General features: G+C 37.6%; 2 protein-coding genes across 2 annotated transcripts in view; both read right to left on the bottom strand.

Moving 5' to 3' along the window:
• Positions 1-841: 841 nt before the first annotated feature.
• Positions 842-6,870, bottom strand: LOC137276988 (uncharacterized). Its single transcript, XM_067808644.1, has 2 exons — positions 6,333-6,870; positions 842-2,170 (listed from the first exon to the last, which is right to left on the bottom strand). Exons 1-2 carry the CDS (start codon positions 6,780-6,782, stop codon positions 2,078-2,080), a joined length of 543 nt encoding a protein of 180 aa, XP_067664745.1. The 5' UTR covers positions 6,783-6,870; the 3' UTR covers positions 842-2,077.
• A 1,658-nt stretch (positions 6,871-8,528) lies between these two features.
• The window catches only part of LOC137278310 (uncharacterized), a 28,438-nt gene continuing 26,183 nt past the window's right edge, over positions 8,529-10,783 (bottom strand). Inside the window, exon 11 of the mRNA XM_067810573.1 lies at positions 8,529-10,339. Within this exon, the coding sequence (XP_067666674.1) occupies positions 10,286-10,339 (54 nt within the window). The 3' untranslated portion in view covers positions 8,529-10,285. The remainder of the gene's footprint in view (positions 10,340-10,783) is intronic.

The raw sequence follows: 10,783 nt of genomic DNA, 5'->3' as shown, positions 1-10,783 counted from the left end.
CACCCCCAACATCCCTTTCTCGCCTCCTTCTGCTCTCTGTAAATTATCTCATTGGAAGAGCAGTAAGATGACACGATGTTTGTCAAACACCCTGTGAATAATTTGTATTGAGTATTTAGTCATGTGATAGGGCGGAAGTTTTTGGGATCAGTCAAGTCTCCTTTTTTGGGAAGGAGTATCGTGCAACCTTTGCAGAAGCATGGAGGAACATCACCTGTGTCCACAAGAGAGTTAAAACTGAAGTAATGGTACATATGTCATATTTGGGATTTCACTTTCTCAGTGAAGTACAAATTCTAGTACTTTTTTGGTTGAGTCCCATCCGGGATTCGAACCCGCACCTTCAGAGTCGGGCACCTAATCACCAGCACACAAAGTCAGCTGCCTAACCCGCTCAGCCACTGCGACTTCCACAAAAAATGAAAGTCGGACAACTGGTAGTCTAGACTGCGTACTTTGTGTACCCCTCTGATAAGTGTGAATTGGCACGGATCCCGCATACGAAAGCTATGATTACACAATGCCATTTAGAAAGTGGTCAAATGCAACATAGCTTTCTGGGTGACTGAGTGATGTATGTTTGGTTAAGGGAATATGATATTCCCCTATCTAGGCCCACCACTAAGAGGCGTACATCACCATGATTATCCAGGGTAATTATAATAATGCGTTAGTCCATTCAGCATGACATGTTTGTGGAAACAGGCACATGATAAATACCCAGGAATATCCTCCACATTGCTATAGAATATGTCAGGTAGGTATGAAACAGCACTATACTGGTGAGTTCGGTACATACAATAATCATGATTTATACACATACATGACAAACAAATATACATAAGCTCCAGTTCAGAAATTTATTTTGACTAAATTTTACCAAACATGTAATCCATAAATATCCTAATAACAATACTGTTAAAGGGGTTTAGTTTCCTGTTAGGTGAATACTGATTAATATATATTTTAAGGGACATTTTCAAACATAGTCCAATCTTATTTCACATCAATTGCAAGAATTCATCTTAGTTGTTGATAAAGAGACGAGTCGTTATTTCCCCGACAGCTACCTTGCTCATGTCACGTTGATAGCTTGTACATGTTTATAATTTCAGCACTGTCATGATACTGCTGGAATATTGCTAAAAGTGGGGTAAAACTTAACTCCTTCACTCACTAAAATATCTTTTCAATAAGACATCTAAGCTGTATTCTACTTGTAGAATAATTATGGAACATAAAAGTCATTTAATATTATCTATTTCCAAAAATCGTTGTTGAACACACATACTATAAATCATAATACTGATATCAGTTAGACCATATTGTCATCATTTCTATGCCAAAATTTACATCATGTACAAGGTGAAAAATATTTACATATGTATAATAAATTCAACCTCATTAAAAACTCATATTTTCCTTAAACTCTCCTCTCTTCCAAGACAACCATCCATTTGCTCCATTCAAAACTGCTAGTCTGTTTTTATGTTGGTACACAGACATATGCTGCAGAGTTTTCTCAATCTTCTCACTCTCAGCTTTACCAAGAAGTTAACATTAGTAACATTGCTTGAAGTTTGCTAAAAGCGGCATAGAACCAACTCACTCACTCATGTAATGATATAGAACAAGATGAGTAAATTATGACATTCACATGCTTGTAGAGTCTGCAGTACTGAAGGCAGTGAGTTGGAACGAGTTACAAACAGTCTCGAACATCAGTTTTCAAAAAAAAAAAAAAACAGCATCATGAGACAATTCATAATATACTTAACATAAACAATGAATATGAAATTTTGAAATGAAATCAGGAATCATGCTAATGTCAGATCTATTGACCCGTCTTGCAAGAAGGAAACCTAGGTATCATTTTCACAGGGTTCAATGGCTTTATTTACCATCATACATAAAGACTTGTTTCAGTGCATGCCTAGAACATTGACAAGCACACAGCGAAGGTGGAAAATGTTATAATGCATACCCTTGATGCTTTACAATTCCACACTGACATCCTCCTTACAAGGACTGATGTTATTTTCTATCACAGATGTGCAAGTTCCACAATGTTGGCAATTCAACTGAAGGAGAACCGGTCATCCCAAGCTGGCTTTTCTTTGGCACTTCTACTTGTGGGATGTTTTGGTTTCTTTGATGAATCACCTCTCCTCTGAAAAATAAACCAGAGACATTGTTTTGTTTGTTGTTAAGAGACACACTTGGCAATATTGTAGAAAATTGGTACAAGGTTTTATCCTGCCCCACAGCATTAAGGGTCAAATAACCTCTAAATGCTAATATCTATTTATTTTCTTTTATGAGGGTCTTGTAAAGTCATGAAATAGTGTAGTCTACAGTTTTAATTTCATAACCGTAACGTTTTTTTGTCAAGAATTTTGTAAAACATCCTTTTTGCATGTTTTTGCAAACATGATGCAGATTTCTGTATTGTGAAATCCCGGGTAGCAGCCTTGCACTACACAGTCCAGTGCTCTGTATTATATGAAACAATCCATGTTCTTGGAATATGACACCAGTGAAGATCCACGTTAGATCTGGATTGGTTATTGCAAGAAGTGACACATGGGATTGGGTGGTCTTGCTCACTGACGTTGTTGACATGTCATGGCATCCCAATTACAATGATCAATGTTCATGCCATTGATCACTTATTGCCTGGTCCAGATTGTGTATATGTAATGTAGACTGCTGCCATATAGCTGGAATATTGCTGAGTGGGGAGTTAAACAACAAACCAATCTTTGAGTATGTGATTCCTATCAGTTAACTTCATGATATCAGGTGTTCCCAGCCAATCCATTTAGTCACTTCTGATCACAAGCACTGTTTGCTTGGGATATAATTGACTGTGAAAACCTATTAGAGATTCCTCTGACAGGCATCTGAGATGTAAGTGATGTAAGATGATTCGTATAATTTTCATTAGGAAAGAAATATCTCAAGTTATCAGCTCTTGGCCATTAGATGATGGTTAGGCCCTGAACTGGAAATGGTGAAAGCCATAGTGGTCTAACAGTGTAATGATGTGGTATTTTATCATGACCTAATACACCACAGAGGTTGCCTGAGACATGTTTTCAGAGTATGAAACTCGAAAACATTTCAGCCAGAACACAAGGCCGCTTAGGTGGAAAACATGACAGCCCTGACCAAAAATTTATCTGCAAACAAAAAATACTAATTTACTTAGTAAAAATAGATCAAAACTTGTAAAATGCTGAAAAAATAATGCCAGTGTAAAAAATAGAATTAACTGTTTATTTCAGAAATGTGAGTGAATTAAGAATGATTTATTGTCCTGAAATATGATGAATATTTTCGTATTCATGTCGAAATCCTAAAATGACTGTCAGGTAGGTGAACTTGAGAATCTGGCAGTCCATTTGGAAAATCACTCATCCCAGGCGGTTGAGCAGGTGGGTATTTCAAACACTGATATTTTAAGTCTTAATTTCAGTATTTTGACAACATTTTGAATAGATTTAACAAACACCAACGGTTTTCACTTGTAATATAAACACTTAAAGAGGCATTAAACCACTTTCACAGCATGAATGCATGTACAAAATAATGGTAAAATCAACTTAGAGAATATTAGATGAGTGCTCATGTCATAAACACAGTATGATATGTGCATGAACATAATATTCTATTTATTACTGAAGTTGTGAAATTGAGGAAATAAACCAAAATCTACTTTCAAGCAAGCATTGGCAGGCTACGTGACATCAGGGCAATGTCCATGACGTGATGTCACAATGACAAAGTGATATTTTGCCCTAGGGCATAGTACGAAAAATATGAACCATGATATTTTCACCATTGTAGGTAATAAAGTTCATAATGACTGCGATGAATGTATTGCAAGTTGTTGTGCAATGAAGTGTAGCTGATTAAAAGTAATGATGTGATATTTTTAATTATTACTCGCCCGTTGAAGATACTGCAGTTTAATATTTTCACTTCTGTATTACACTAGTGTAATACCGCTTGACCTATGACGTCAAAATGGTTCAAAATTGTGACGTCACAATGCTAATGTTAATGTCGCGATTTTACTAGACCTTGTTTGACTTGAAAGCTGAGTGTCCTCACACTATAGGCAATTTCGCCGCAGTTTCTGTCAATTTATGTTGGCGAGTAATAAACAGATTACTAAACTCGCTTCCGTGAAATACCATTTTCATATCCTCTATGTGAAACATTTTGGAAGATGCTTTTGACAAGACAACTAACACAATAAAAAAATTATATGACAAATTAATATGACAAACTTTCTGATTGACTTGGTAACAAGGCATTTTCATTTATATTTAATTCAGTAATGTAATGGGAATTTGAAAATGGAGGAATTGTGAATTTCTCACACACCGCCATTTCCTATTGGAACAGCGGGATATCTTAACAAACTCAGACAGACAGACAGACAGACAGACAGACAGACAGACAGACAGACAGAAAGACATTTTATTCAGTAATAGGCCAGTGGCCCAAAATACAAACATAGGTATAATTAGAATTTACATGCGTTTACCTAAATACATCAGAATCTCTTATTTTCCCAACATTATATAAAAATAGGCATACGTTTTTTATAACATCTATATTTTTTGAAGTCATAATGTTTATAAAGCTGTGTTGTGATATAGGGTGTTTCAAGTATTTATCCAGAAACTTTTTTCTTATGTCTAGGTAGGCTTTACAATAAAGTAAAACATGTATTTCATCTTCAATTACATACAAATTCTTTTGATAGCAAAAGTGACAGAATCTTGAATCATAAGGGATATTGTTGTATCTGCCAGTCTCAGAACAAAGTTTATATTTGCCGCATCTAAATTTTGTTAAAGAATTTCTCAAATATGGGGCAATATCTATAGAGAGATAAGATTCGACATTCAAGGTGGACTTAAAGAGTATATAATTAGAACACTTGGTTGTATTATGTAGCGATGAGAACCAGTCTTGTGAAAGATTATCAGATAGTCTTTGTTTAAAAACAGACATGAAGACATCAATATTACCAATATCCTGTGCAATCCAGACAAAGCCAAACCCAAGTCTATATAATATATTCTTGATATGAGATGCCCAAGTCGTTCGTCCAGATTCATCTAGTGACTTTAGCATTAAATAACACTGGTGGGGCAACCTACAACTTGGGAGAGTTAAAAGTCTACACCAATATTTAACTGCCCTTGACATATAAGTAAGCTGAAGAGGGAATCTGCCACATTCACCTAGTGCCATGTTGTTGCAAGTATTTTTACCAACTTTTAAGAAATATTTACATGTTTTTATCTGTATTTGTTCGATGATTTTACAGTGGGTAACACCCCAAATTTCAGAACCGTAGCAGAGAATCGGTTTTACCATAGCATCAAATATTCTAAAAAGATCTGCACATAAACTCAAAGTTTATAAATATGTAATTGGTTGATGAGCTGATTAAATCAATGTGAATGTTCAAATATATGTCAACAAATCTCACACTTCCTCACTAAAGTTTCGGCTTGTCTAGTGCAACTGATTGGCCTCCAAGGAGGCCCATAACTCAGTATATGATCTCTGTGTTTGTGTACATTGATACGCATGCCAGTCACTGGACTCTTGAGTCCCAGCTTGACTATTTAACTAACTGTAAAGTATTAGAATTTATATACATGCAAATGATCAGTTTTGCTATGGAGGTCTTCCACACCACTAGGAGGAGGTCTTCTTTGACAATGGAATCTAGTTACTCTAGTTACCAAACTTTCTGGTTTTACTGTGTGAGGATAAGCACACAGAGCAACTATCTTCACTATATGCAGAGACGATAATGCATCCAAGGAAATTCCAGTCCCATATCATACCACTGAAGCAGACAATTTAACTGAAATATTCGTAGACCCCACTTTTATGGGTCCCTAGAGGTTTACGCTACAGACATACACATTTTTACACTGAAACGATCATGCAGATGCCATTTTTTGTTTACTCTAGCGATTAGGGTTAGGTTGGCAGGGACTAACAAAGTGAAGAAGTCCCAGACCTTGTTCAAAGAATCATTATTAAATAATATTTGCTCAGGGAAAATTTAAATGAAGACACTGGAAATATTTTGTTTTAAATGTTACTAAGGAATAAATTCATTCATAGCCATTATCAAATCGCTATGTGGATGTTAAAATGCATTCTTATGTATGTTTATTTCCATAACCTTTAAATCGTGGATATGACATACTACTTAACATGACCATGCCTTAGGGCAAGCGATCAAATTTAGACAGTAGCTTATAGTGTTACTCACTTCATATGCAGTATCATACCTTAAAATCAGGGATATCATTTGATGAGCTTTTCTTGTGTATAGGTGGGAGGACAGATGGTCCTTGATGTTTTCTTGAGTTTGACGACGCATTACTGTATGCAGATTTCGCGCTTGACAGTCTTTCACGACGTTTTGATTCTTGTCTACGAAGCATCTCTTTCAATTTCATGTTTACTTTGTATGCCTCGTGCAATAGTTCCTCGGTGTCTTCCTCTGTCAAATCAACACTTTCTAACTGCTTTAGCAAGGCATCGGGATCAGTCAAATTAAATGTTGCTTCTTCTTTCCCGTCGTCTGTCGCGGCATCTGTGTGTGTTTGCTTTTTGTTGTCCCCTTCATCAACTCGTTGATTTGTATTTCTGTCGTGTTGTTCAGATTCTGAACAACTGTCACTGTCTCTGCCGTCCTCACCTCCGTTTCCATCGTATTTTGAAGTTCCCGACGCCATCGCTATTTTACGGTTTTCATACCACTTCACATCCGCAACCAAACAATTTGCTTCGAAGATCACTATCGGAATGTTTCACGTCAAGCGTCGTTCGAAACGGAAGTGTTACCTTCAAGAACTATAACTCTGGGATGTATTTCCGGTAGCTCCTTTCAAGTCTAAAAATAGATTCTGTTGTCTTTCCGAGCTGCCACCTAACAAACTCAGTGTTGCAGGGCCATGGCGTGACCAGCCCCTATTCCAGGCTTTACGGAAAAAGCCGAACGGCAGATTACAATACATCCATTGTAAATTGAATTGTGTTTTTATCTCTTTTTAACGTAAAATGAGTTATATGCAAGAGTCGAATCCATTGTTCATGGAAAAATGTTTGAAGACGACATGAATTCAGATATGTGTATTAGACATAATTTTTCGTACGCTTCAGTGACTTAAGAAATAGTGGATTATTATCATCCCTGAAATTTTGTTGAACAATTCATAGGGTATCGTTTTCAGAATTAATTTTAATATTTAATATATGTGTCATATGGTTATGTTCATAGACTCAGCGTCTATTATAGGCATTGTACTATTCTGGACTGTTTAAGGATTCTGTTTCTTTTGTTCCCGAGGATGTTCGAAGGAATGTGATCAAACGATTTCCTGTTAAACTGGCAGGCTGCTCCAAACTATAATGTGCAGCCTTGCCTGAAATGAACTGAACTTGCTGAACTACACAACTAAACTATTTACTCTTTCATAAAAAGACTTTTCGTTTCCAGGGCAAAACGCGGATCTAATTCAAATGTAAATAGATTTGCCTCACACACAACACATAAATGCTTAATCTTTTCCGAGAAAATACTTTGTACAGATGTATCACCCCAGCACATGCAGCAGCCAGTCAGCAGCACTCTTGTTTAAGTTCAAACGCCTAATCTGTCAGTATCTCTGCAACATATATGATCGTTTTAAACGATTAAGTGAGAACTGTGCTGTAATTATCTGTCGGTAGGTCTTATGTTAAAAGTACATGCAAGTTCATTTTGCATTGTCACAACTGCATTTGCACAGATATCAAACGTTCCTTTTCCGTGTACATCCAGCAGTTAAGGTCCCTAATTATAACTGCAAGCATAATTCTAACCTAATGACTTCAACTTATAAACACGAAATATATACACGGGATGGTATTAGAAGTCACTAGAGAGTAAAATTCAGCAAGGAAAGGAATGTATAGGTAACGTTTAATGTTTGCCAAGATGCGTCTAAAGTGATTCCAAGGACCATTATTTACTTGGAAAGTATCCCGCACTCTCTACCCCTTTGGAACCCAGGCTTTAGCTCATTTGAGTCACAATAAGTCCAGTTATATTTCTACATGTTTAAATCGGTCTCAGCAAACAAGAAGAAACTTTCTTGTGCACAGCTGGATTCAAAGGGGCTTTAAGAAAAATGCAGATATTAATCTGTTCTTTACAATTTACCTTACATTATGCACAAGGTTAATTATGCTGCGGAGTTGGAAATATGCATATGCATATATCCGTTAAAACACTATTTGGAGGACTTACGACATCCTCAATCCGGCAGTCAAAAACAGTAAAGTCGTTATGTTATCTTGTGTTGTCTTCTTCTTGACATGCATATACTGAGTAAAAAAAGAGACTTCATATTGTTTCATTGCTACCAACCATGTAGAGGATTCCGTGAGCAGTCTGCTTCCCATGTATCCTGGACCAAGGAACCGACAACAACACTTCATGATGATTTGTCTTTATTTACACGAGCCTCCCAATAAACAATGCCTGCACGGTTCAGTAGGTATGAAACATTCTTTTATATAATAGCCTTTTCAAATGTCAATGTTTTTCTACATAATGCTTGATGTTATAGTGAACATCACCAATAATAATAGGTCATGTACTGATTTGTATGGGTTTTTTTTCCAATTTATCTTGATTTAGAATGCTGGTCCACGCTGTCCTGCAGTGCATAAATTATGATGAAGACAAACAATCCAAATATCTGCAACAGACTTTCCTTGTACGTAGGTGGTCACGATGTCAATCACTTGACTGTTTGGTCCAGATTCGGTAATTTACAGATCGCCGTGTTACAGCCGGAAGAGTGCTGAGAGCGGCACAGTACAACAAACACAATGAGAGTTTTGAAACATGATTCACCCACCACATTAAATCATCAATACATAAGCGAGTGCGTGATTGAATATGGTATCATGGCGCTTGCAGAATTTCTCCATATTATGGCGGCGGACACCGGAAGTATACCCATGTGACATGACAAGCAAAACGTGTTAACAAGGGTACCCCTAGCCCATTCCCCGCTCACACTCACACTCACACTCCCACTCACACTCAAGCTCACATCTCCCACTCCAAGACCTCCACGCCGCCCCATCCCATCCCATCCCCAATCGATGTAATGCTCGAGCCCGCAAGTCCCATCGATTCGAGGTAGTTTAGAAACATTTGGTCCGGAACGAATTGAATTTTAAAGATCAGTGTTTTAGTTGTATGAAGACGTGCAGTAAGAAATCCAGAAGTGGGGTATGTCATGTTACCTTTTCATTCGGCGAATCCAAGACTTACATGGATCTAACAGGTCCGAAAACACGCGTATATAGTCCTGACAAACCAAGGATGTGCATGGTACTGGTAAACTCGGAACCACGCGGATGGCAACTTGGATTGACAAACCCAGAGCTCAGAAGCACGCGGGTGGTTCGTTTTGTAACGGGTCCACATTTTCTACCCGGGCACCCCACTCCTTTTTACCCTACCCTACCCGGGTAAGGATACCCGTTATGATAATTCGTGACATCAAGTTTGGAAAAAATGATAAATTATTTTTCAGTTCTGAGGCTAAAATTTCGAGTTTTGCAATATCTTAACCGTGTGTACATCATATCCAAAAGAAGTGACTGTAGATTAGGTCTGTATCTTCAAAGACGATACAAGCATTTAATTATGAAAGAATAACATGGTACATTGTTTAATCTTAGTCACATAATCATAATGGGTATTGAGACGGGTACCCGTCCCAGCCCTATATGGTACTAAAATACACAGTTGCACAGTATCTTGAAAAGTTATGTGTGATGGTAACAAACCAAGAAGAGCGTGACAGGTGCTGGCAAACACAGGAAAAAGCAAATGGAGCGAAAATGAGATTGAAACCTAACACCAGCTCAAGGTGCGCAACTCTGTACAGCGATGGAAATGGTAGAAGACGCGAAACATAAAGCACCTTGTCCAGTATACAACAAAATCAGAACGAAATGCCACGGCACGTTTCTGGACAGACAGTTTTCACTTAGGAAGCTACAAAAGCACTATACAGCCACGAAGAAAGAAGTCACAGAATGTCACTGTGTTTCAAACCATCCGTTGAAAAATACGTGATCACATGACTGTGCTGGATGGACATGCCGAAGTACTAGAGCTGCCCGCTTGCAGTGAACTAGGCACACGTCTAGCAGGTCGGAGACATGCCCCTGCTTACATTCGTTTTGGCATGTAGTTGAATGGCGGTGGAACTTTCACAAGTGGTGCCTGAAAATAAAAACACATGGATTGGAAGAGGTTCTCAGATAAACAGACTATAAAATTTTGTCTCTGGTATTTGCAAAGCCATATAAGATTAATGTTTATGTTCCTGTCTTGCTCGAAACTAGGAAGATACGGAAAGCCATAGTGCTGACGGCGAGGTCCGAGCTGTATATGCAGATATTACAATGTTTCGCGGTGACGCTAGGGAGGGAAAGCCCCAGAGTCAGTATCGTAATAAAACCGCACACATTCGTAAACTTACTTATACGCTTTTAACGATTCGAAAAAAATCAAAGAAGGTCATTCTGTTAGAAAATGTTTTACACCTTCTGTATTGTGTTAACTCTTTTTTTCTGTATTATCTATCGTTATGCCGTAAAGTATTTTCTTATTGTACGTGAGTGAGTGAGTGAGTTTTAGTTTTACGCCGCACTCAGCAATATTCCA

The sequence above is a fragment of the Haliotis asinina genome, chromosome 3, assembly GCF_037392515.1.
Source record: "Haliotis asinina isolate JCU_RB_2024 chromosome 3, JCU_Hal_asi_v2, whole genome shotgun sequence".
Classification (NCBI taxonomy): domain Eukaryota; kingdom Metazoa; phylum Mollusca; class Gastropoda; order Lepetellida; family Haliotidae; genus Haliotis; species Haliotis asinina.
This window is presented reverse-complemented; position numbering and strand designations above follow the sequence as displayed.

What these genes read in the sequence shown, in the direction of transcription:
- LOC137276988 (XM_067808644.1), bottom strand. Translation starts at nt 6,782, where the DNA reads ATGGCGTCGGGAACTTCAAAATACGATGGAAACGGAGGTGAGGACGGC. An exon ending in ATGATATCCCTGATTTTAAG is followed by an intron (nt 2,171 to 6,332) that starts GTATGATACTGC and finishes TTTATTTTTCAG; the next exon opens with AGGAGAGGTGATTCATCAAA.